This window comes from Rissa tridactyla, chromosome 5 (genome assembly GCF_028500815.1).
Source record: "Rissa tridactyla isolate bRisTri1 chromosome 5, bRisTri1.patW.cur.20221130, whole genome shotgun sequence".
In the NCBI taxonomy this organism is placed as follows: Eukaryota; Metazoa; Chordata; class Aves; order Charadriiformes; family Laridae; genus Rissa; species Rissa tridactyla.
The window spans coordinates 54,293,266-54,320,111 of record NC_071470.1 but is presented as its reverse complement, the minus strand read 5'-3'; the positions used below and the strand labels follow the sequence as shown (position 1 = coordinate 54,320,111).

The 26,846-nt window shown below is 39.3% G+C and overlaps 1 protein-coding gene across 3 annotated transcripts; it reads left to right on the top strand.

The window, feature by feature from the left end:
* The first annotated feature begins 210 nt into the window (after positions 1–210).
* Positions 211–26,632, top strand: EIF4E (eukaryotic translation initiation factor 4E). 3 transcript variants are annotated; one of them, XR_008466553.1, is made up of 8 exons: positions 5,662–5,718; positions 9,769–9,875; positions 11,991–12,086; positions 14,145–14,208; positions 16,462–16,575; positions 19,157–19,296; positions 20,729–20,851; positions 21,901–21,923. XR_008466553.1 is itself a non-coding variant. In XM_054202412.1 (7 exons), exons 1-7 carry the CDS (start codon positions 293–295, stop codon positions 22,013–22,015), a joined length of 654 nt encoding a protein of 217 aa, XP_054058387.1. In that variant the 5' UTR covers positions 211–292; the 3' UTR covers positions 22,016–26,632. The 3 variants fall into 3 exon arrangements, 2 of the variants coding, with proteins under 2 accessions (XP_054058387.1, XP_054058386.1); XM_054202412.1 differs by lacking the exons at positions 5,662–5,718; positions 20,729–20,851 and adding an exon at positions 211–310 and having other exon boundaries at positions 21,901–26,632; XM_054202411.1 differs by lacking the exon at positions 20,729–20,851 and having other exon boundaries at positions 21,901–26,632.
* Positions 26,633–26,846: the final 214 nt, after the last annotated feature.

The following is a 26,846-nucleotide window of genomic DNA, read 5'->3' as shown; positions in this document are numbered from 1 at the left end:
TGTGTATACACGTCCTACCCGGCACCCCGGAGGGCGTTGCACCCGCCGCGGCCGCTAGGGGGCCCCGCCCTTTCTTCGCCCCCCCCCCCGCGCCCGGCGCCTACACCTCCCGGCAGCCACCGCGCGGCGCCCGGCGCCCCAAGGCCGGCGCTTCGCCTCCCCCCTCCCCCGCTCTCCCCAACGGCCGCCGGGCTCACGTGACCGCCGGGCGGCCAACCGGGTTCGAACCTGGGTTTTTTGCACCCGCCCCCTTCCCCTCCCCGCCGCGCTTCTGCGATCAGACCGATCTAAGATGGCGGCGGTGGAACCGGTGAGTGTTTCATTCCCGTCTCCCGCCCGCCTTTCTCTCTCCTTCCTCGCCCTCCCGCCGCAGCCGCCGCCTCCTCCTCCAGCCGCGGCTCCCCCCGGGCGCGGCAGGGGCCCGGGCGGGCGGGCGGGCGGCGAGGCGAGGAGAGGCCGGCGAGGAGGGCCCGCACGCAGGGGGCCGGCGCGGGGGGGAGGGGGAACGGGAGGCGCCGGCCGGCGCGGTGGGGAGGGGGAGGCGGAGGCGGGGGCCTGAGGGCTGGGCCGACGCCGCCGCGGGGCTGCGGGGGGGGGCGCCGGGCCGGGCCGGGGGCCACGCCAGGCGGGAAGGAGCGAGGCCTGAGGGCCGGCGGCCGCCCATTGTGCCGCGCCCCGCCCGCGGCCCCCGCCGCCCGGCCCGGCCCGGCCGCCCCCGCGGCGCTGCGGCAGGCGGGGGAAACGGCGGGGCCGGAAGGCTCGGCGAGGTGGAGGCGGAGAAGCCCTGGGCGGCGGGGAGCCGGGCCGGCCGCCCGGCGGGCGGCACTTCGCCCTGCCGGGCGCATGTGGCGCGGTGGAGGTGGCCATGTTGCTTTCCGCCCGGAGGGTTAGGCTCGCCGGTCACCGAGGGGGGCGGCTCTTCCTCGCCGGCCGGCGAGCGCCCTCCTGGCAGGCGGGGAGCGGGGAAGGTCTGGTTTGGAGGCGGGCAGGGAGAGGGGCCTTGCGGTGAGGAGGTCGGGAGGCCGGGCTGTGGGGATGGGTACGTTGGCAGATGCGCTGCTGGGGAGTTTGGCGGCTGAGGCGAGAGAAGAGTGTGACTGGTAGGACTCGAGGCGTGTTGCAAACGAAATTGGCTTTTTCCGGTTATGTCATCTCTCTGGCTCAAAATGATATTTTTATCCAAGCTTTTTTTATAGTTTTCATGATGATTTAAGTACTTTTTTTTTCTTTTTATAGGTATTAAGTTATGCTTATGATACCATGCTGTGTTTTATAAACATTGTCCCAGCCTGCACTTCCATAAAGAACTGGAGCAGCTGGAAGTGGTCCAAGTGTAGTTTTTATTCTAATCCCACATGCTTGTGCATCACGAGGAGTGGACTGTGTGTGACAGTTTCAAGAAAATGAGAAACTTAAGGAAGGCTTGTTTCTTGCTGCTGCTTACCAGGAAGTGCAAAACAGTGGGAATAAACAGCCAGTGCATACACTGGAGAGGCTTTGTAACATTTAGACAAAAAGAGATTAAGTTTGAAAATCACTATTTTTAAATAAAAATTAATTTTACCTTTTTGTCTAAAGGACACTGATCCTCCTCTTATGATTTTCTTCCATGAACAAACCCCCCCCCCCACCTTTACTTACAAGGAAGAGATTGAATTTGCTCAGCACTTATAAATTGCTTGACTAGCAGTTCTGAGCAGGAAGAATGTCAGTTGTGAAGACAGTTAGCTGGACTACCAGCAGCACCCTTCCCGTGTTCTTCAGCCACAGTGTTAAACACTTGTTTTCGCATTCAAAAGCTGATCTTTCTGAGCTATAGCCCACATATCTGAAGATGAGAGATTCCTGTCACCTCAGTATTTTGTGATGACCGTGGAGTTTAGCAGGGGTTGTGATAAATAATTTGTAATACTGATGGCCATTAGAAACTGAAATGACTCTAAAGGCATGGTTTATGGCTTTTTTTGGCTGTGGTGCTGGCGTAAGCCTGTCTCTACACCATTCTCTCCATTGTTCTTGCATAAGCATGAGGTTGTGTGTTGAGCTAGATCTGGGGCCTAATTTAGCCAAAAATAAACAGTTGATTTTGCCATGCTGTTTCCCAGATCCAGTTCACCATGCCGTGACAAATGGTTGTGCTGAGCCAGTAGAAGTGGAAGATAGGGCAGCATTCACAATGCTTTTAAGTAATGCTGATCTTGAGTGTTCTGCCATAGTCGAAGTATGTTTGACTTTAGGAAATAAATACCAGCTGTGCTTGCTTATTTTCAAATTTATTTAAATAATAACATTTTTGTTTATTGTCCTTTTAGGTGGCTCCCACTTCTCCTAACCTAAGCTTAAACTTAGTCTTGCGTAGTGACTGAGGTCATAGATGCTAATGTTGCAGAAATACTATATGCTTTTCAATTGAACAATTTAATTGTATGTGTGGTTAGGGATTGGATTACCTCTTGATCGTAGGGAAGCTTCTCTGCTGCTGACCTTCCAAATCTGGACCTAGGTTTATAGAGATCTCCTTTGTGAAGCTTCCCTAGTGTGAAAATCTGTCCCAGGAAGTGCAAAACACCACTGAATGTCAGTGACGTGTCTAGTACTTCCATGCTTTTAAATGTAACATACATTTTAAGTCTTGTTAAGAGGCTGGAAAAAGTGTTTAAAAATCTTTAGTAATATTGAAACTTGAGTTTACAGTACTGTAAATAGTGCCATGGAAGTTGCTAAGAAAAGCAAGATTATTCTAAGTAAATATAGGCCTGTTGCACTGTGGTTTACTTCTCCACTGCGGGGAAAACTTAAGCCTCTGCGCCACTGACAGGTTAAAAGTCAGTTTTTTCTTGTGCTATCCAGATTGTTTCTCTTTTAAGACTATTTTAGATTAATTTGTGAGAATATGCAGAAGCGTGCTCATATTGTAGCCTCTGAGGATTAAATGTGATCAGATTACGCTGTGCAGAAGTCCACAAAGTCAACAACAAAACTAATTAGTAATGCTTTAGTAAACAGTAGCTTACCAAAGGTGACTTTAAAATGTAGCCTGCACAAAGCCTGTAACTTCTAGGTGCATATAAATCATGTGGAAGTAACTTACAGGTGAGCATCTGATTCCTCATCATTCAAATTGGAAATGGGCATCATGGCTCTCTCGTTTTTTCCTTCATGAGAGCTATCGTTACACTTGTGCAAATGCAATTCTTGTGAATTTAACTCCTCATTTTATGACACATGGGTGAAACTTCAGTTACATGTAACTTGAAAAATGCTTGTTTAAACAGGCAATCATCAATAGGTAAGACTCAAAACTTTCTTTAAATGAAACTGTATTATCTCAAGGGGTTACAAACATAGTGGTGAAGGGCCTTGAAATTCTGGAGAGTTCAAAATAGCTCCTGAAATTCAAGGTAGGCTGAAAGGTATTTCTTTTGTATTACTGACAGGCAGTTAGCATGTAAATTAAGCGTAGACCATGTTCAACTTCAGACCTGCTCTTTTTACTAGGTATTTCTCTTATATAGTCAGTGACCTGCTGTGGTTGAAATCAGTGTAGTATTCAGCTGTAGTATTGTGAACACAGTTGCTTGCTCATTGCATTTTTTTGAAATGATGCAGGATAAATGTATCTTGCATGCTGTTTAATAATTGAGAGTGTATCATAAACTGTCTTTTGATGGTAAATTACATTTCTGACCGAATACAAAGTGTCCTCTAAGAGGAAGAAGATGTTTGACAACTTGCAAATTTTTTGAGATAAACATTTTTCTGAAAGCAATATAAAAAAATATATGTTTTGCACTGCATATAAAATGTCAAGCTAATTTCAAGGTAATGCATAAAAATAGCATATGAGACTGAGTTGTGTTTCATTTACTGATACTACCTGCAGGTGTGGAGATACATGGGAAATTTTGATGAGAAAATGTGATCTTTTGGCAGCTTTATAAAGATCAGTGTGAATTGTAGGGGGTAGAGAGGAGAGAATCAAATGGGTGATGTTGGTAGAGAGCCTACATTGTGAAAAAGAAATGCAGATTTTAAATTAATGTGACTTTTTCCTCAAACAGTTGTCTTTCACTTTTGAAATATTCTAAACTCAGTGTTACATGTAAGTTTGGAGACTATTTTTAGCCCAGAAACTTAAAGCAGTCACTCATTTCATGAAGTCCTAAAACCTATTCCTCTTTAAAATGTTCATCTTATGAAGATACTCAGTGTGTGATCTATAGGTTTAAGTGTGCTGTGTAACACAAGTGTTCTGTTAGCTGCCTGAAAGTGGCAGTTGTCCTTCATTTTTATATGGTGGATGGATGTAAGGCAGAAAAATTGTAACTGTTTAAAAGTTGTTTTTTTTCTAAATGTGCAGAACAGTTGTTTAAATGGATAATCTTACAAATAGTGGTCAGTTTTTTGTGTGTTTGGTGCTGTTTATCGAAGTAGCTTGTGTATATTACATGCTTTACAATAACCAGGCATACCAGTGGTATGTCCAGGGCTTTATCTTTTGGTTGAAGACTGACCTCTTGAGCATCCATACATTATATAATTTTGTTGGAAATTCTTTTTTGAAGATTGAATGTGTCTTAATTTTTCAGCTGATGTAAAATTCTATGCTTGGTTGTAGGAGTGGCTCAATATACTTGCAGTAATTTGGCGTGCTTTTGTGTCTATTGTGTAGAAGTGTGCAGGGAGATGAGAGGTGTTACAGGTGGGTTTTGTCCCTTGAGTCATCTGAACTGTTTTCCTCAGCAGTTTTGGAGGAAGTTCTTGTTTTCTTGTCCGAGTGCCTTAGAACTAACAATGTCAGATGTGGAAAGTCATCTTATCCCATGGGTAGATTTCAGGGCAGCAGGGTGCAGATTGGGGTGAGAGGTGGTAGCACAAGGGCAGCCTTGCTTAGCTAGAAAAAACAGAAAGATTCTGAAGTATTTTGATATACCTTGTAACTTGTTTGCTAATTCTAGTCATAAGGTTATGAGTTAAATGTTGAAAGTCTGATGGGTACTTTCAAGCATGTGTAACCCATTTTTTCAGAAGTCAAAAGGGCTGTAAATATTCTTTGTGTCTCTTAAAACCTGAGATTATATTTCATAAAAAAACAAACCAGTGTGCCCCTCTGACCCTGGAGGAAGCATGTGACTTCTACTTCAGTCTTTTGTTCCTGTCCTTGTGTACATGTGCTGCACTTCTAACTTGGTGGGATGTCACTCAGTTAAAATCAGGACCCATGTTTGTGTTCTAATAGTGAATGCCTTTCTAAAAATCTGTGGTGGTCTAAGTAATGATATATGCAGTTAGGATAGTTGTTCCGTATTAGGCCTTGTTATGTCATGCCTAGAAAATTTTTCTCTGTCCTAGTGTCTGGAAAGCTATTTAACACTGTTTAATTGGTAACAGGTGGCTATTGGGACCTCTCTTCCAGTTGGTATTACACATAAAACACATGATTTTTACCTCTACGTTCATTCCTCAGAATTGCCTATCAGATGGTAATTTGGTTTGTTTTCTTACAACACATAATACTTGTTTGTGAGTGGGCTTAAATCCCTTTTTTTGTCCAGAATATTTTGAAATAAAGCTCTTGATTTTGTGAATTGTTATCCTATCTGTAGTATAGTAGCAAGAAGCGTAAGGACCAGTGGATAGCTGACATGCTTTTTCCCTAGATGTCTGATAACTGGGATGTGCAGTTTTCTCATTCTGTTGGAAACCCTAAACAAGAAGGTAGGAACTATCAAATGTAACTTATTTTGGTTTAATTCAAGAAGACTTTGGAAGCCTATTCCACTAATTGATCCTCTTAACTTTCACCAAGAACATGTCATAGTGTTATGCTACCTTCTTTTGGGATATAAAAGTTGTGCTCTCTCAACTGGACTTCCTAAACAACTTCTGTAGACAATTAGATGACATGAATGTGGTCTGGGCAGCACCTAAAAATACTTGGTGAAACCTAGTCAAGCTAGTTGTTCTCTGCAATAGACAAACCTGATTAAGCAGTTTTTACTGTAAGTGCTGTTTGTTTCCTGTCCCAGTGGCATGCACACCTTCCTTTGATATGTTGGTCATTAAGTGCTGTGGAGAAAAAATAAATAGCATCAATTAAATCTGCAAGTGTCAGGATCCAAGTAACGTGCAGGTATGCACAGTCATTAAATGCTGAGTAGGCAAATGTTTCATGGACTTCTGTAAGCTGATTCCTACATCAAAAAAACATGTGGGTAGAGAATAAATGTCACTTTTAATTATGTGCTGTCTTGTGTGTGAGGAGTAGGATTGGCCATATGAAGCTTTCCAGTTTATCTGGTAATACTACCTATTTTATTACATCTATTTTAAAAGTAGCAAACCCAGTGGTGGCTTCGTTTAATAGTAGATGCAAAGTCAATTTTAGGTTAAAGAATGCATTAGATATAAGCAATAGTAAAGTGTTATGAAGGACTTAAATTTAGTAGTTCAAAAACTGCTGATGGAGACAGCCTGACTTCAGTAAGTTAATAGTGTAGCAATTGCAAGATTTCAAGGTGTGAATTGGTAAAATGTGTACAATATGACTTTAATTCGTATTGTGTTATAGAATCTTTTAAAACCTGCATGCTTGTGGTTTGGGGTAGAATTTCAGTAGCTGGAAAGAGGTTGGATACCAGAAATTGATTTTGAATGCCAGTTAGTGAATGTACATACTTTGACTAATTATGAAAAGTGATTTGCTCTACAAATACTTAGCTTGGTGGTCAGAATAATGAGATAAAGGTAAAGTGAAAGGAAATGAGAGCTGGTGTGATTAACCAGCCAAAAATGAAAATGGCCCTTACTCTGTTTTCCTTATGTCACTGGGAAATAAAAGGTAGTGAAAAGAAGCTACTTTAGGCTTTTGTCTGAGACCAGCCAGAAAAGTCTTCCATGGTAGAAAGCTCAGCTTCCAACTTTACACCTTTTTCCAGATTTATTCTTGTGTGTACAGCTGTTCCTGTCCTTGATGGGCAGCTAGGTGCTGAAGAAAAAAAAAAAAATAAGCCTCTTCTGGCTGGATTGCCCTCTTTTGAGGGCAATGGCATAATCCTGCGTCAAGATCATAGTTAGCCAGGCCTTGGAGGTGAGTTGTCATACTGTTTGGGACAGGAGCTTGAAATAATGATTAGTCTGGATTTCATTAAAGCTAGGTTAGCTTTCAAAATATCTTAAGTGAATTGTTATTGTGGTGACTTAACTAAAATGTTTGCACTGAGTCAGATGTCTTCCATTTGTCCAAAAATAGTTTCATGTAGTTGTGAAGGGCAACCATCGGTATACAGGGCAGGTATTGAGGCTTATGACGCTTTTTTTTGTCTGGAGGTGCTACCTAAATCCTTTCTGATGTTGTCTTGTATTAGAAGTTATGAAATGGCATAGCCCTGCAAGTGCTTAGTAGTTTTGTATTGATTCTTCCACTTAATATAGTTATGATACTTTTGGAAGACTGACCAGAGAGACTTTAGGATTAGCTCTTTATATTGAAAGCTATTTGCTGAGCAAATGTGAATGAGATTCTCAGATGAAGTTATTTTTGGAAGATACTCTGCATTTGTCCATTGTGAGTCTATTTGATGTAAACATCTTCGGTGTGATAGCATTTGTAAATCAATTAGATGTCACAACTGCAGAGTATTGTGAATGAAAACAAGCTTTATCACAAAACCTGGTGCTTAGTTTACTTCCAAAATACCAACAAGGTTTTTCCTTGTGTGCTCATTGTATTTGCACATGTAATATCTCTAACTCTTCTAGTTAGAAGCTGCTGAAGGGGCAAAACTTAAATTGTAGTTGTCTCTACTTGGCTTTTTGTAGTATAATGCAAACAATAACTTGGAGGAGGAAATACTGAAATGCTTCTTTGGTGTATTTTACAGCCTTTGTGCATTGACCATCTTAATTTGTTCTGTGGGGTTCTTGTATGGGATTAAAGAGAAAGATGTATATTTGATCCCATCAACTTAATAAATGGAGCCAACACTGGAAATTTTATTCTAGATAGAATTTGAAGCACTTACTAAGCTTTTTGAAGATCTGTTTAGTTTTTTATAGTATTACACTGAAGGAGACTTGACAGATTGTTCTGTGGGTTTGTCAGTGATGCTCACCACTAGGAAATCTTCAGAAAGCATTTAGTTTTAGCAAGAGGCAGGCAATTGTACTGCCTGCCCCTTGTACTCTGTAAATCAAAGCACTCTCATAGTTGTCACTGCCCCTGTCAGGCCTTTGCATTTCAGTCCTTTCACTGTGAATGTGAGAGCATACGAAAGCATTCTTAAACATTATTTAAATCAGCTTTTGAACTGAGATTTTTTTTTCTAGGTGAGCTATTAAACTAAAGCATACTTAATTATTTTCAAGCATCAGGGTGTAACTTCTCTGAAATAAAACATAATACCGTGCTTAATAATGCTAAATATATTGATAATGAAGAGAGAACCCCTATTAAGATGGATCTTTAAGTGTTACCAGAAGAGTTTTCCAGCTGGGACAGTGTTTGTTTGTCATCACTTCAAATCCATTCCATTTTTCAGTAGCTTTGATGATAAACTGAGTAAGTCTGGAGTAAACCGTTCCGTTAATTAGATGATTTACCATTACTTAATCCACCCCTACATTGCTCTGTTCTCTTTAAGACCACAAAGTTTGAATTGATTTTTAAGTACTACTTTTATATTGCTGCATTTAGGAATGTACAGAGTGTTTGGGTCTGCTGTAGTTAGTATTTGTTTATATTACTGCAGTGCTTTTTCTTTCATAGGGTTGGCTGTGCTGGCATTTTTGTGTTAGCTGTAGGGGATGAGCTCTAGTCCTCATTCCTTGTCTCTGTAATATTCTAGTACAGATTGCAGATTAGGGAGAGATGGTAGTAACTGGCGGGGACACTTGGCCTCACAATAAAGCTTTGTGTTCCCTGGTTTGAAGGAATGGCATTAGAATTTCAAACCTGACACAGTGGCTTCTCAAACTGAATGACAAGCTGGAGGGGGTTTGCATGCAAAGGGAATACATTATTTCACTTCTTTGTGTTACATATTTGATGTCTCTAGTGATGTCTCTAGAGATTTGAAAAAATAATACTTGGAATCAGTCTAATCTATGGTAAACATGTGTAATTGCATATATTTCAGTTTGAAATTTGAGAACTGATATATGGTTAAATTCTGCTGTTCGGTGCCTGATGCTTTGTTAGTAGTGATGTTGCAAATACAAAGATAGCTACTTATTGATTTGGTTTCTAGCTGCTTGTAGTAGCTGATTTGAGACCTGAGAATTGTAGGCATGCTTCCTACTTGTAGTAACAGATTCTTCTAAATAAACAGGATCTGTACATATTTTGCAGTGATGCTTTTTCAGAAACTGATTTTAAAAAATGCCTTCTAAAATTATTATTCTGGGAATTAATTTTTAGATTTGTGTATTCTAAGTAACATAGCATGTTGTGTATTTCTGAAATAACTCAGAACTGTTTCAAAATAAGACAAGTATGTTAAGCAAACACTTCTGGAAACAAATGACACAGGAAGCAAATCACTGAACAGCAGAATGTGAATTCCTGCAGTTAGTATTTATTGTAGGACCTGTTCAGATATTGAAGAATAAAGGGATGCAGATTGTGTTTCCGTGATGTGATTTGAGCCCTTAATCCAAGATGAAGTAGAGGAACTCTTAGCTTCCAACATCTTAAAGTTACTTCAGAGAACTAAATTTCATCAATAAAAATTGAGAAGGAATGGATTAATAACTCCTTTCTTCAAACAGGAAACCACTCCCAACCCTCAGCCTTCAGAAGAGGAGAAAACCGAGCCAGCACCTAGTCAGGAGGTTGCCAGCCCTGAACAGTATATTAAGCATCCACTACAAAACAGGTAAATAGTACAGAAGTGTGATTGTAATTTTGCCAAAGATAGAAGAATGCCTGTGGCTTTACAGCTTTCTTATTTACCTTGTATTTTGAAATTTCTTGGGTTTTTTAAAAATATTTGCAGTGAGGTTGCAGAGAAAATAGAACCTGAACCTGTTGTAATTTAGTGCCTTTTCAAGTAGTGTTATTAAAGAAGGTGAAAATCTTTGCAAATTTTCATAATGTGGCCAGGTAATTGCTTTTACCTGGGGGCAAGCAGAGCTCTTGTTGCTTTTGTCTGGTGTGTTTTGAGACTGACACTGAGATGAAGTTGCTGCCAAGCAGAACTGGAAAACCTTCCATTCTGCCTTGTACTTCAGGCAATTAAGGTGCCAGTGGTGAACACTTCTCATTCTTATTTCTTATCAGAGTCTTCTGCTTCATATCTTACCATTTTTTTTTCTCCTACTTGGAAGTGATAGCGGTAGAAGCTGTGTTAATCAGCCACAGAGCTTGTTAGACTTGATCATATGAGTGGTTGGTGTTTACAGTGTATTTTTTCCATTATCTGTAGGAAGTACAGTGGAAGAAATCCTGTTAAGTACAAATGCAGACACTTGCACCACATGTCACTAGGAGGAAAACAAAACTGTAGGGCACTTAAATTTTCTTGTTTAACAAGAAAAACATGGAGCAATGGTTAAAAGTATAGTTAAGAAAAGGTATTGAAAAAATCAAAGCCCTCTTACAAAATCTGTGTTCAGTGTGCAAAACCAGGTATGTCTTAAAAGCTACTGCTCAGCTTTTTACTGAGCTATAGAGACAATGAGGACTTTACCCAGAAGTTTTGTACTTGAAAGACTTGACTTGAACTGCCTTTCTGCAGTAAAGGTATTATAAGATTACAGGCTGAATTCCTGTAAATGTGCAAAAAAAATTACTCAGCAGCATACATATACTTCAAAAAGAGCAGCTAGGAAGTAATTTTCTCAAGTAAGATGAAGAGCTGATGTGGAGTGCTGAGTACTCCATGTGTTGTACTGTACGTGTTCTGTAGGTGCTGTCCCAAAGTGAACCTTTTACCGAGTGGCACCTTACTCTGTTTTAAACAAGTGTGGAAAACCCCTCTGCACTAGAGTGCTATGCTGTGTGCATCCCATTTTCCTTTGTTGTCTTTCTCTCAACTTCCATCCTTCCTCTTTTTCCTCTAAACACTTTGATTAAACTGGTGCTGGTGCTCCTTTACAAGGGGTAGTGGGGCTATTACTGGAAAATAGTAAACTTTTAAAACAAGGTTTGAAATGGTAGGAAAGACATCTGGTGACTTAAAGTACTCTCTTGGGAGAAGATAATTCTATTCCAGTGCTGACCTGGGTGATTTTGATGCTAGTGAAACTATCAGAATGAAAAATAAGCCTGTTTTGTTAAATGCCTTATCAGGTATCCTGTTCTAGCATTTTAAATGATGTTTTTTTGATCTAGAAAGAGCATCTTTGTGTGAAAGGTTCAATTTATGTGTTGGGATTTGTACTCGGAGAGATAAAGATGGAAAATTTTTCATTTGATCTTGTCTTTATGCGGATTTAAAAACTTGAAACAGTAAAAGTTGGTGGGAGTTGCATTTTAACATTTATGCTCTCCAAGCATGTGAGTGCTTGGGAAATGTTCATGTCACATATAGCTTTTGAAGTGATATAATTAGCTTTTGTAACCTTTACAAGGAAATTTTACTGGAAATTCCCCTTTACTGGCAAGGGAGCTGTGCTCCTAGTTTGAATAGCTGGTGTTGTTTTAGACTGTAATCAGTTATTTGTGGCAGGGGATTGCAGTTTAGCAGTGGCAGCAAGGAGAAACATATGAGGCATAGAGGTTTAGAGTCTTAGAAATGTTACAAAACTATTTAAAATATTTACCCAAATGGATTGGTCAAGTCTGCCATGATTCTTGTTGTGGGAAGACAGATAATGTTGATCTGCTAAGAGCTGGATTTGGGAAATGAGTTTCGTGTGTAGCTTATTGATGAAAACTGATTTCCATGCTGATAATATATTGCGGTTTTCAATTAGTTTGGATATAACAAGTTATATTTTTAATATACTTTAATTTCTTGATGTGATTGTTTTATTTTGTTTTCCTTTAGATGGGCGCTCTGGTTTTTTAAAAATGACAAGAGCAAAACTTGGCAAGCAAATCTTCGTCTTATCTCAAAGTTTGATACTGTTGAAGATTTTTGGGCGTAAGTAAAGAGTTTTCAATCTGCATAATTATCCTACAAAACTTATGCCAAAGTCAGAAAAACATGAAGTACTCCATTAACTGAAATTTTGAGTAAAGCTGAAATGTTTGTAAAATTGGAGGTGAGGTCTACCCCATTCTTTAGAATGTGGTGGAATGTAACCTTTGAAGAAAATGTGAGTGGAGAAGTTTTTCATACTTTAAATGCACATTGTCTTGCTGTTAACACTGCAACACTGCTTATATTCATATGCACATGACATACATGTAGAAAACTATTTGTGCAGTAGCTGTGTTATGGTAACATGAATTTGTAAATTCTTGTAACTAAGTGATTGTCACTTCCTTGGCCCCAAATTTTGTTAGTTGATTAAATTTTCAGACATCTGGCTTACTTCAAGTGTTCAAGAGTGCCTGAATCTGGAGCATAGTACTTGGGAGATTGATGCAGATTAAGGGCATCCTTGAAAGTTTTTTAGAAGTTACAGAAGAAACTACCTTCATTCTAAACTGAAGGACTGCAAAAGCAGTTAGGCTCAAACAGCAAGAACAAAGCCTTTGAAGGTAGGCCTATGCTTTCCAAACACTTGCTTCGATCAGATACAGGTGGTTTACTTGGAAGATTTTTGCCTGCCATAATGGTGAAATATGGAGAAAATGTAAGTGGAATGAAACCGAGTGTGGGAAAAATGCATTGTGTGTTTGATCTTCCTTAATGTTTCATGCTACACTGAGTGGTAGGGTTCTTTTTGGATGTGATCAGTAAGGGAGAGATGGTGTCTCTTAGTGGAATTGAGATCTATCAGTGACCCATTATCACCAACAGGAAAAAAGAAGATATTAATGTTGAACAAGTACTTATCAGTGCAGTTATCAGGGAGGGAAATAGGATTCTGTGCTTGTAACCAGCTTTTCTATTCCTGCTGTGGGGGTGACTGATGGTTGAGCGAACAGTAGTTTGCAGTCTCTTGGGGTATGTGATGAGAGGCTAAATTATTTGAAGCTCACTATTAAAGTGGGTTACGGGTAAGTTTTTTGAACTTCAGTAGGCAAGATAGTCTGGGTAATTAAAAGTACTACTAATCTAGATGTCTGCAGTCAAGATATAAAATCTGTCACAACAATTGAGAAGTTATGCCTCCATTGTGGTCAGAGTGGGAAATAGGTGTGGTGTTCTGGGGGAAAATATTAAGGTTAAGGTAAACTTAAAGGAGGGAAGCTGGTAAATCTCTTAACTGGCTTGGTAAATTCCTATGCCCCATTTCTAATTGTTAGAACATCTCAGTAATGAATTTCTTTTTTTGGTGCTCGACCATGCCTGAATGTTAGTTGGTCTTGGACTACAGCTTATTGTGGTAGGTACAGGCCTTTTTCTGAAGTCTGACCTTAACAGTGCAGGAAAAAAAATCTGTCTTCTTGCTAGAGGAGGAGGTAGTATATACTCCTTTGATTATTTTTTTTTTTCTGAATTGCATAGTTGTAAACTCAATTTGGAGTATGTATTTTATATTTTGTTGTTCCAGTCATCTGTTCTTGCCTTTTGAGTCCTAATTTCAACAATTTGAGTTATCAGGCCTAAAGTCTTTACCCCTAGAGTATTGTATTAAATAACAAAGTTGAATATTTCTCCCAAAACCTCTCTGCAGAGAGAGTAGCCTTAGAAATATAAACAATTATCTTTATTCTGTGTATGTATATGTACAGAATACCCATGAACACAAAACTTGTTGCCATGAAAGTTTGGTGAGTTATGTTTCTAGTAACTTTGTTAGAACTAGGTTTAAAAGAAGCATTGGTATTTTTCTTGGAAAATGCTATTGTATATGAACCCAGCAAGTGTTCATAAACCAATTTCCATTCTGCTTCTTTAAGCCCAGAACATCTTAAAGCTAATGCTTTTATACTGCTGAAAAATACTTGGGAAATGAGGTTGCTTCTGAAATAACTTTAATGCTTTTTAATTTTTGTATTTTATTTGGTCATATGTCTTAAATTCTTTAAGAATTTTGTACCTTAAAATAATGCTTAGTTTTTAATCCTGCTTTTTTCCCTCCAATAGTTTATACAACCATATCCAGCTCTCTAGTAATTTAATGCCTGGTTGTGACTACTCGCTCTTTAAGGTATGCTTGCTAACCTTTTTTCTTCAGTTATGGATGTTGATGGATGGTTTCCTGACTAAGCAAGACACTGTCCAAATATTTCACTTTAGATAATTAGGAACATGATTGGGAGTGTCATAAAGGTGTTCATTTTTTTAGGAAGTCTGAAACACCTGCCCTCTGAAAATCAGGCTGTCACTAGTTCTGAAAACGCAAGTACTTGCTTTAACACGTTTCCCAAACAGTGCATTTTAATCTGTTGCTATGTTTGTCTTCATTCTGTGTGTGAAATGCTTGTGCAAATAATTAAGTCTCAATTTTTATAATATAAAGATTTTCCGTCTCTTTCATTTGGTGTGATATGAAATAAGGTAAAATGTCTGAGTTTTGTGGGAGACTGCAATGTTCTTCAGTATTGTTTGAGCACTACTAGCCAGATGCACAATGCTCCTATAATTAATTTTTACACCACCAGTAATGCGCCATATTGCTTATGTATGAAATACAAAATTGTACCCAACACTGGCACTTGAAGAAGGTGTTCAGACAAGTGAATAGGAAATGCTGATGAGAAAGTGTACGTGAAGCAGGGGCTGTTCAGCCTGAAGAAGAGGGCTCCAGGAAGACCCTATAGCAGCCTTCCAGTACCTAAAGGGGGCGTACAGGAAAGATGGGGAGGGATGTTTTACAAGGACATGTAGTGATAGGACAAAGGGTAATGGTTTTAAACTGAAAGAGGGAAGATTTAGATTAGATATGAAGAAGAAATTCTTTACCATGAGGGTGGTGAGGCACTGGAACAGGTTGCCCAGGGAGGTCATGGCTGCCCCATCCCTGGAAGTGTTCAAGGCCAGGCTGGATGAGGCTTTGAGCAGCCTGGTCTAGTGGGAGGTGTCCCTGCCCATGGCAGGGGGGTTGGAACTAGATGATCTTTAAGGTCCCTTCCCAACTCTGACTGTTCTATGAAATCCTGTCTTGGATGGAGTGGAGATCTGAACTGGAGTTCTAAATAAAATCCATACTTCTTTGAAGTGCTTCTAACATACAGCTTCCTTTCTGGATTCAAATATCTAAATAATCCCCTAAGTACTGCTTATAAAACATAGCTACTGGCTGGGACTCCTCTGTAGACTGTTTGTAAACCTTGGGTTTGGGAGGGTAACAATATTTTAGGTGACTGAGAAACCTCGCTAGTAGATTTTAAGAAGCTGTAGGCCCTTCAGGGTTTAGAATATCTATGGATCATGCTTGTATTTTTTGCATGAATCCTAAATTTGTGTTTGAATTATTATGTATGTATTCTGTGTTTGCATATAATCAACTAGAAATTAGTTATTTAAATGCATGGAACAGGTATAGAATTGGCAACTGTTGCAGTCTTTTGAACAATCTCTTGCTGTTGTCCTTCAATCGTGACCTCCTAAGAGTTTCTCTTAAAGGTGATGAACTAGTTTGAGCTGTGCAGCTGCCAGCGAGGGTGTTAAATTTAAAGTGAGCTGACACCACTTCATTCTGCATGTTGAACACTTAATTAGTTTTCAGCCAAACTTTGGTAGTGCGGCTCTCAGTAGACATTTCTTAACCAACTTTCTCTGTCTAGACAGTTACCTGCATTTTTTAATGACTGACTTTCTTGAAGTGCAGTGTAGCTGGTGGATATGGGAGTGGCAGCTGGCTGCTTTGCTGGGTCAGTGCATCCAGAGTCATTTAATTCAGTGCAGGGCCATTGGTAAAGCATGAATTGGAATCCAACTTGCTTTTAAGTGGTGTGTTGATTTTTGTGGCCCTGGCAATTAAAGCCCTCTTATTCTCACCTTGTATGTGCAAGAAGTCATTGAGATAGACTGCCAGGGGTCTCCATTTCAGTGAAGTAATCTTTATGCATAAGCGAAACACTTGGCCAACGTTGCAATGAGTCCAAGACTTAAAATAAAGACTCCAGAATGTAGCTGCTAATTTTATCTGGTTTCATACAGGGCAAAGTGGATGTTTGACTCTGCCTGTTCCCACAGTTTTTTATGTAATGTTGTGTAACCAAGACTTTTACCAGGACTGTGATTCTTCAGTAGAAATAAAAATTCCTTAGAGAAAGTGCTCTTTTTAAGCTGTTTAGGAATTTTGGTATTGGTATGAGACAGTATTTCTGGACAGGTATGTATCTTAAACTATGTGCTTTTTTTCTTAAGTTTCTATTTCAGTTATCACTGGTCTTTTGGTTATTCTTTAGGAAGACTACAGATTAAGTCTGATTTAACTTCTGGCTGTTCTTTGCAGGATGGGATTGAACCCATGTGGGAAGATGAAAAAAACAAGCGAGGAGGACGATGGTTAATTACACTAAACAAACAGCAGAGACGAAGTGACCTTGATCGCTTCTGGCTAGAGACAGTAAGCATATGGCCTTAAAAGTTGCAACTGAAGAATCTTTCATTTGTATTTAGTATTTTAACCTGTTTGTTCTTTCTGTGTGCAATGGTAGACATCTGACTTCTGACAGCACAGTCTCCTGTAAGTTTTGATTGACAGGCTGTATCTTTCATGATTTTTCATTATTTTTCAGTAGTGATGCTCAATGTAGTTGTATTCTATCGAATACTTTCTTCAAATGGGCAGCAGTAGAGATAATTCTACAGGACAGGTGAACCTTTTCCCATGGAATGTAAAGAATAGTTGTTGAGCTACTGGGAAAATAATACTCTGTATTGAATGTGACTCCCAATTTAATTGCTTAAATGTGACAATTTGTTTTACAAATATTCTTAAAGTGAGTGGTTTTCGTGTTTTGGTCTGGCTGAGACAAGGGAGTTTCAGGTTTATTTTTGTTCTTTCTGTACTTAATGTTAGGATAGGCAAGCAGTAGCACAATCTTCCTGTGCACTAGAAAAGTTCCTTTTTCTGTTGCTCTTATCTTTTTTTAATAGATTTTTTGAATGGTAAATATACTTCTGGAGATTATGTGGGTTGCAGTAAATGTGTTGTAGAAAAGTATACAACTGTACTGTCTATGAACTGACTCAGAATAGCCTAAGAGTCTAATGCGATCTGGGCTTTAGGGGCACGGATTGCAGGCAGTACAATGCAAAGCAATCTTATCAAATCTCTGATCTTTTTTTCCTTGCTTGTGCGAAAGGCAAGAAGTATCGTACCCCTTTGAAAGGGAGAGATGGCCTTCAGGATCAAAGCAGAGGTGTCCAAAATGCCAGAGCTATTAGGATCTTTATAGTCACTGTAGCGGTGATTCGAAGGAAGGGTGATGACCCTTATACTACTAGGCAATATGACTGTACATGAGTAAATAAACGTCTTGCCATGTGCATTTGGCCTCTGCCCCTAGATGCCAATATGAGTCCCTCCGACTCTTAATAACCATTACATGTGGATTGGAACCTTGTAGACAGTGTATATAGATTTAAGGCTAGAGGGCTCTGCTTTTTGTTTAGCAGCAGGCAATGGCACAGAGCCCAAATACTCAGGTGACTGGAATATGTGCTCCAAAACAACCCTGTCACCGCTAATTCCAGTAATTATTTGTAAGCAACTTTCTCCAGTAAAAATCAAAACTTCTTCCTTTATCACTCCCTTTGAAACAAATTTTTATTATCTAATGATCTTTACCATTTGTAACTAAACTAAACTTATTTGAGAAGACTTTTCCCCTGTTGTGCAGCATTCATGAAGAATGCACTTGACTGTAGTGTTCATTAAGCATGGTAGTCATCTTTGCATGTACATGTACTAAGGTTGTTGATCAGTATTTTGAATGTTTGTGTGTGGTTTAAACTTAAACATTTATGGCTTTCATTACCCAATGAATGTGTGCAGCCTGCAATTAGGTGTAATGTTTAAGGTATGCGTAGTTATACCTGATTTATTCAGTAGCACACTTTGTCCTATTTGTATTTCCTTGATGAAGTCAGCCCCTGCAGCTCTCATGGGTACTGAAAGACCTGCTTTGTTCAAAAAGTTGCAAGTGTGCTGAATTTCCAAATGTTATAAGTGATTCTGGAAAATGAATATAATGGCAGTGTACTTAACATACTGTGTAAGTGAAGTAAACAAGCGTCCATTTGGAGATTCAGTGTGCAGAAGGTTTTTTAATTTGGCTTGGACTAGATGAATCTGTCTTAACCACAAGAAATTCTCAGTTTTTAATATCTGAAAATTGCTTGTTTTACAAGTTACAAGTTGAAGACTTTAAATATCACTTTCACAGCGAGCATGTTGTACAGGGGTGTGACCTGCCTCAGTCTGATGTTCCTGTAGTATACCACCTTCACCGATTCCAGTCTTCTTCATTAGAAATCTGTGGGGGAAGAATCTTGTGTAACTCGTACGCTTGTGTTGTTACACTTGCATTACACACTGTTCAGGATGACTCATTCCTACTTTGGAGTCTGTGAGAACTCTGAAGCTTTCTGAGTGTGTTGATAGGAAGTAACGCTTTGTCAGATAGCACTTTTCACCTAAGTTGCAGTCTGATTTGCAATTGATAAACTTCAGGATTGAGGTTGGACAGTACATAGCTGACATACTGCCCAAATAGTTCTTCACAGGTTCTTCCTAGATAATGAATGTAAACACATAAAATTTCAGATTTGTCTGTGTTAAACATAATTTAGAAAGAAGAATAAATTCCTTTAGTCTTAACTGGTTTTGGATTGTGAGGTTGGGTGGGAGGCAGCACTATGTAAATGATCAACTGTGTCAGGACTTGTAGCTGCTGGGACAGGAGGAGAGATGGAAAAATCAAAACAGGAGGAAGATACCCTACTACAACTGGGTTTGCATTCACTTGTAACATTTGGAACTTCAAGAAGATACTGCAATAAACAGAAAATGATTGCTGTATGGCAGGTGGCTATAAGCTGTAAAGTGTAGTATTCCTCAGTCCTTTGTGTACACTCCTTGCATATGGAGCAGGATTCTGACTCTGAACTGCCACTTATAATGGTTAATCTTTGTTTTGTAGCTGCTGTGCCTTATTGGGGAGTCGTTTGATGACTACAGTGATGATGTATGCGGTGCTGTTGTTAATGTTAGAACTAAGGGTGATAAAATAGCAATATGGACAACTGAATGTGAAAACAGGGATGCTGTTACGCATATAGGGTAAGTACTGTGATTGGTGTCTTGAATATATAAAGTGTAACAATGCATTTAAAGCCAGTAAACTTGATAGAGAATGCACGTCAGGTAAATGTAGCCTGTGGAGACGTGTATCCCAAGTTTAAGTAACTCAATGCCAAATTATTTGTGTTATTGTGTATTTTTTAATACAGGTTTATGTTAGTAAATTCTTTGTACTGCTGCAGTGCCTTCACTGTAGTTTAGAAATAATGAAGAATTGGAAACAAGTCTTGGCAGAAGATTTTCATTTTGCAATGAGACATTGTAATTAATACCTGTAGATAGTGTAGGTTCTGTTGCAGCATGCTAGTTTGTGATGGTGGGTAGCCAGTAATAGTAGAGCATTGGTAAGATCTTTCTAAGGAAAGTGATGCTTACAAATAAGAGAGGAAAGGTGCTGTAAATCTGAAGTTCACAAGGATGTCCTTATAGTTGAAAAAAGCTGCACAGTGATACACTGTAAAATTCTACAGATGTTTTCCTACCTTTTTGTCTCTTCAGTACAAATAAAATAATGCTGAGTTTCATGGATTATTTGACATGTGTGATAGCATGTTGTAGTCTTCATTCCAGTAAGAAACAGTAGTCATCTCAGATTAACATGAGTATGTACCATAGAAAATGCATGTTGTGATCTGCTATTTGGCAAGTATTGCTAGAGCAAGTGGATTCCTCATGCTGTAGTATTGATGCTTCAAAATTATTTGCTGTTAAATTCAGTCCTTGTTGGCCACTTAAATATTTGTGTTGATTTGCATAGGTTATCTTCACAACTTAGCACATCTGTCGTAGGCCAAACTTCAACTGTCAGGCATGTTAGCTTGCTGACACTTTTTGCTTACTGGGTGGCTCTCTTGACACATTCTTCATTTTGGCCTTTAAGTATCTGGTGGGGTCTACCTTGTGCTAACAATTTTATTATACAATCATGTTCAGACTTGAAAGGTAAGTGTTTAACAGTAAACAAACAGAACTGTGGTACACATCTTCATCTAGGAGAGAGTAACCTTACATCAAACCTAGTAGGCATGGAATCATAGAATGGTTAGAATGTGAAATGACCTTAAAGATCATTTAGTTACAACTGCCATGGGTGGGACACCTCCCACTAGATCAAGTTGCTCAAAGCCCCATCCAGCCTGGCCTTGGACACCTCCAGGGATGGGGCGTCCACAGCTTCTCTGGTAGACCTGTGCCAGTGTCTCACCACCCTCACAGTAAAGAATTTCTTCCTGATATCTAATCCAAATCTCCCCTCTTCCAGCTTAAAAACCTTCCCCCCCCATCCTATCACTACACTCCCTGATAAAGAGTCCCTCCCCGTCTTTCCTGTAGGCCCCCTTTTAAGTACTGGAAGGCTGCTATAAGGTCTCCCTGGAGCCCTCTCCAGGCTGAACAGCTGTAACTCTTTCAGCCTGTCTTCATAGAAGAGGTGCTGCAACCCTCTGATCATTTGTGTGTCCCTCCTCTGGATGTGCTCCAACAGGTCCATCCCCTTCGTATGTTGGGGGCTCCAGAGCTGGATGCAGTACTGCAGGTGTGGTCTCATGAGAGTGGAGTAGAGGGGCAGAATCAGCTTTGTCAAGGATGCACCAGAGAGCATTTTTAGAATGGTATTAACCACTAATTAATGAGCTAAGGTGACTCCACTAGAGAACTGTAAAAAAAGTTAATATTTTGCAAACTGACTGGCACAATGACTAAGGTAAGTTACGTTGATAACCTGCTGTCGTGTTGCCATAACTCCAAAGACAATACATCAAGCTTCTATTTAACAGTTAAAATTGGGGTAAGCTATGGTTCTGTATGATTATGATTGCTCCTTTGTGATTAAGGTAAGTTAAAAAAACAAGTTTATGTAGTTTTGTTAACAATCTACAGTTGAACAGGCTTGTTCTGTGGTTTAGTCAGAGCTTGGAGCCTAGGGCCATTAGTGGCTTGCATCTCACTCTAGGCTAAGGAACACAGCGTGTGTAAGGCGAGTACAGCTGCTTCTTAAGGCATAAGATCCAAGATCATTTTTCTTAGGGCTCCTGTTGGGTAGCTGCCCATGACCAGTACCATAATGAAGTGGGGGGGCTGGGGGTCTGCTTTCTATCAGTAGTTAAAGAAAAGACAGTAAGTCTGTGTAACTGAGATGTGTGTGGTGATAAAACCTGAGTGTTCCAGGTAGTTGCTGTTTTATTTGCTTCAGGTGACTTTATCATCTCAGTAGTTCTGGAATCGTGGACCATGACTTCTTCATAGCTGTTTTGTTTCTATATGTGGGAATATAGCTTGCTGATATTAAAGATATTCACATGAATGCAGTGGAATCCCTGTGTTCAGCATTTATGGAGGCCTGTGAATTATTTTTTGGCAAGAGCTTTTCGTATTTTATGTGGTTCATACAGAACTACAAGCTGGTTTTAGATGCAATAAGCTAGAAAAATCCTGTTTCAAGTCCTTTATTCGTACCTGAGAAATTGTTTCTAAATAGGCAACAATTTTTCATGCAGGTGTCAATCGATCTTAAAAGCAGGAGTCCTGTTACTAGTTCCTTCCTACGGGCTTTACTTAAACTGTTGTTCTATTTCTTTTCTCCAGGAGAGTATACAAGGAAAGATTAGGACTTCCTCCAAAGATAGTGATTGGTTATCAGTCCCATGCAGACACAGCTACTAAGAGCGGCTCCACCACTAAAAATAGGTTTGTTGTTTAAGAAGACACCTTCTGAGTATTCTTTCATAGGAGACTGCGTCAAGCAATCGAGATTTGGGAGCTGAACCAAAGCCTCTTCAAAAGCAGAGTGGACTACATTTAAATTTGATTTCCATCTAAGTGTTGCTAAGATTTGTGAGAAGTCTCATTCGCCTTTGTCTTGTACTTCTGTGTTCAATTTTTTTCTATTTTGGCTGAAGTAACCGTTACCAATCAATCAGAATTTTAGTACACTTCACCCCCTGAATCCATAAATGTTTTCCTGGCCCACTCTGTAATAGCTTGGTAGAAACATTACTATTACGAAAAAAAATTGTTTATCCACAGTATTCAGAAAAGAAGTTGCATTTCTGTACCTGCAGGAAATTACTCTGTTTTACATTTGCATTGTATGCAGTAACATTTTGCTGGTTTGGAAAAGAGTATGGTGCATACAGTTTTCTAGCAATTTTTTTATACAGCATCATCTTTGCTGTAACCTATGCTGATGGCTGCTAGATTAATTTATTTGTTTTCCCTATTTGATAACATTAGTGATATTTTGATTTCAATTGTTTTTGTTCATGTAACATTTGGTGAAGAATCTGGGAATATGACAAAGGTGGAATAAACATTAATTTTGTGCATTCTTTGGTAATTTTTTGGTTTTTTGTAACATCAAAGCTTTGCTACAAATTTATGCATTTCAGTCAAATCAGTGATCTGTTTGTGTGATTTCCTAAACATAATTGTGGATTTTTTTTAATGTAACACCATAATTTACATTCCTTACTAGAAATAGTATGTCTGTTTTTGTATCTTACGCTGTATTTTAACACTTTGTATTACTTAGGTTATTTTGCTTTGGTTAAAATGGCTCAAGTAGAAAAGCGGTCCCATTCATATTAAGACAGTGTACAAAACTGTAAATAAAATGTGTACAGTGAATTGTCTTTTAGACAACTAGATTTGTCCTTTTATTTCTCCATCTATACAGCAAGTATTTGTACCTCTTGTGACGAGGCAGTCTCTACTGTGGCTTCTATTGTAGTGTCTTCCAAGAAAGATAAAGTCTGGAGCTATAGTCTGTTGAAACTTCTAATAAATCTATTAGATAGCACCCTAAATCAAAGTAAAATTATATTGATGTGGCTACTGTTTTTTCTTAGTGGTTGGTCTAATTGATTATAGTTTGCATTGTTTCTCTTTTGACTTTGGTTTATGCCAACCAAGAAATTCAAGAGTACATAGAAAGACATCTAGTTTCAGGTAGGAACTACACTAAAAGTGCTGAAGTGAGTGATTCTGCCTAAGTATCTAATTCCTATATGAAGTACGAGTAAAGCGCACTAGAGACATGTCTACAAAATAAAAGTATATGAGGATCTAGGTAGTCTGCTATTATGTATGTCTACAATGAAATGAAACTTTAATTGGCTTGAAAGTTGCTGTGGGAGCTGTAAGTTTGCTTGACTGGTAGGATTGGGGGAAAATTTTAAAGGCAATGCTCTTGTTTTGAGCACAGTGTGAGAGGCTTTTTCTTTCCAATCTTTAAAAAAAAAAAAAGCAGAGCATGCAGCAAAACCAATACTTAATTGCCAGTTTCTTTTTCAGTGTGTGATGTATTTTAAGATCTTGCCAGGGCTATAGAGCTTTTCTTCAGTTAAACTTGAAGGCAGATGCATATTGGGGTTTTGATCTTTGTGACAACTCTGTAGAGCAAGTTTAGTCACTGTGGCAGTGCAGTTTCAGTTGAATCAGGCTTTTAAATCTGCCCGATGAAGGCACTGAAGTGCTCGTGTGCTAAGATAGACTTGAACACTCGAGCATCTTGTTAAGAAATGTGTTTTAAACAGCATATCAGACTATACCAAAAAGGTATTACATTAACTTCTGGATCATTATGTCTAATAGAAACACTTACAGTAGGCATCTATATCTAATGATACTGTGCCTTCGGTATTGGTCATTAACTGGGATAGGTATTGGATGTTGGAGGGAGCTATTAGGCTGTATGCTGGTTTCTGTGGATTCTGGTGTAACTGGTTGCCTGCCCTGATTCTGCAGGTGTGCAAAGCGAGTCAGGTTTGTTTAATAGGACCATTCTTAGCAGAATATAGCAGTCCCTGCCTGTTCTCCAGCTTACTGCTTCAGCGAATCATCTTTGCAATTAAAGTAAGCTTTTTGAACTAAATTTCTTCAAACTATTTCTGTTCTATATCATCAGCCTCAAGCTAAGTAGTGTTTGTACAGGCTTTGATATTTCTGAATAAACCAGTAGTGCTTGTATGCATGGAAAGATAAAGATGAATCAGTTTCCTGAGTGGTAACATAAAATTGTCTGCGTGTATGTAATTTGGGAGCACTGGGACAAGGCTCACTAAAATGAGTGTAATTCAGAAACGTAGGTAGTGCTGCCCTTTTGTGAAGAGCCTTGAGGTTAAACTGAGTGCTGTTGTGAGAAGTATATAGTATTGGTTTTGTTTAATTCCACTACGAGACTGACTGGAATATTGTTCAGGGTAGCAGTATTTCATTCATCTAGAAGGATGACTGGTAGGTTTTTTTTTTGTATGGTCTCAGGTTTTTGAGCCTGAGCCTATTTAAGCAGCCAACTGACTTGCACAGTAATGTGAAAACTTCAAGTAGGTTGATTTGAGGCTCTTCACTGCTCACAGTTGCTGTGTTTCTAGAAGACTTGAGTGAAAATTAAATTACATACTTGCTTTATCAAATATTATAACCTATGCCTTTAGTTCATTGCTAGAAGAAGCAAGTGACCACGAACCTAGTTTTCTCCAGCTTGCAAATCACTTTGCGCTGCATACTAATGTTCTGATTATAATGGCGTAGTTTGTATTCTTATACTATGGGAGAAAGCTGAGCTTTCTCCATTCTGTGTGTTAATAAAACAGACACAGGCTCATAAGAGGAATAAAAGCAGTAAAAGCTTAAGTATCTAGTTTTGGTACAAAATATTCAGTGTTGTTAAACTTCCAGCTAACTGGATAGCCATTGTCAATGTGTGGTTTCAGTAAGCCTGAGAAGACTAAAGAATAAATGTCTGAAGCATCTATTCAGACGTGGGTTTATATGGTACAAAACCAGCAGAACAAGGAAAGAAAGCAGAAATTTGCTGTGTTGAAGGAGGTATAAGAATGTGCCAAAATACAGCCTGGGAAGAAGGGGTAAAAAATGAGGAATACTTGTGAATTAACAGCTTCTGGGTATACTGTAAGTCTTGAGCTGTGCAGTGCTTTTCATTGTCACTTTCTGTTTGTCCTGCTGCACTCTTGCCGTCTTGCGTTTCAGGCTGTCTATAATTCAGGAAACTTAATTTTTGATGTTACCCAAATTCTGGGAACTTGGAATAGTAGCTTTTAGCAAGGCTTGGCCTGAGCTCAAAGCTTCCATCCTACCTAATGGAATCTTTACCTAGAGAAATGCTTGGAAAAAATACTCCGGACTCCATGGGACCCTTACTAAAAGTAAAAAACCATTGCATTTCAGCCTAGTAAAGTGACATGAATCCTTCCTTTGATATATATGACCTCCCTTATTTCCAAGAAGCTTTACTTTTGTGTCTGGGCTTCATGGTTTTAAAACTATATTTTAAGAACACCCTGCATGAAGTATTAAACCAAATAGTTGAGCTTAATAGTTAAACCCATAGAGTTTTCAGACTGCCTAGCACTTAACGTTTAAGGGACTTTGCCCTCTTAGGAACAGCCAATGGTTTCTGTATTTTTTTAGTAGGTTTTTAGTTAGGTCTTGCAATAATTTTTTTTTAATGCAGAATTTGTGCCTTTTCATATTGGGCAAGAAACAGACAAATGAAAATGACATCACCAGTAAGGAAATAGTTTATATCTGTTTCACTTAGAGACATTTCATACCTGTCAATCCAAACTAGACTTGGAGAGCAGGAGTGCAGGGCGTATTAGCAAGAAGTGTGGAACCAGTCCTATTCCCGGCTGTCAAATGCACCTGCTGGACATCTCCATTATCATTTCAAAGCTCCAGAAGCTGTTAGATCTTGAAGACTTTCCACTTTGATCTCTTTGCAGGACGCTTGTCACTGTAGCTGCTTGAACAGACTTTATGCTTTTTAGCTCAAAGTTTTGTATTCCACCAGAACTTGTTTTCGGGTGCCCAGTTCTGGCACTGCAGCAAAGCCTTTAATAAGCACTTAAATTCCTTCCCCTGTGATAAAACCCACTGTCACTTCTGCTCTTGCCTGGTGGCTGCCTGGCACTTTCCCAGAAGACTATGGGATGCCCTCCTAGCCTTCCTATTTTGAAATAAAGCAGGTTCAGATGTCCAGAGCTAAATGTGAATTGTGGCTGAGCACATGATGATGATTGTTTTGCTTCCTAGCATTAACTTGTTTTGTGTGATGCCTTAAATGTAGAATCATCCTAGCTGAAGTCAGTCTGTTGGTATCAGTTTGCCTGCTAACCAGATATTACTTGGATATTTATTTCGTTTTATTCCCTGCTGGTACTGAGTGCGTGACGAGCTTAGCTGTGAATTTGGGGGGTTTATGACTGCCTGTGCTTCTCCCATCTCCATTTTTCTAAATTCTGATACTTTTCAAGCCTTATTAAAACATGTTTAATAAAGGGAAGAAATACACTGAGTCTAGTCACTGCTTTTTTGGTCACTACGATAACCGTGGAGAATTCCAGGTGTTGCTCAACCCAGATAAGGCTCTGTGTGACTTCTTCGGCATAATAATCTGCTTATGGGATTTTCACTTTTTTATCTCTAGCCATGTAAGTATGATAGTGAAAATGATACTTGAAAGTATGTGTGTGAATATATCATATATATAGCAAAAATGACTCATCTAT

Coding starts and splice junctions, on each gene's coding strand:
- EIF4E (XM_054202411.1), top strand. CDS start 5,677: ATGTGCAGTTTTCTCATTCTGTTGGAAACCCTAAACAAGAAG. Junction 16,576..19,156: donor ATCGCTTCTGGCTAGAGACA/GTAAGCATATGG, acceptor TTTGTTTTGTAG/CTGCTGTGCCTTATTGGGGA. Junction 19,297..21,900: donor GATGCTGTTACGCATATAGG/GTAAGTACTGTG, acceptor TCTTTTCTCCAG/GAGAGTATACAAGGAAAGAT.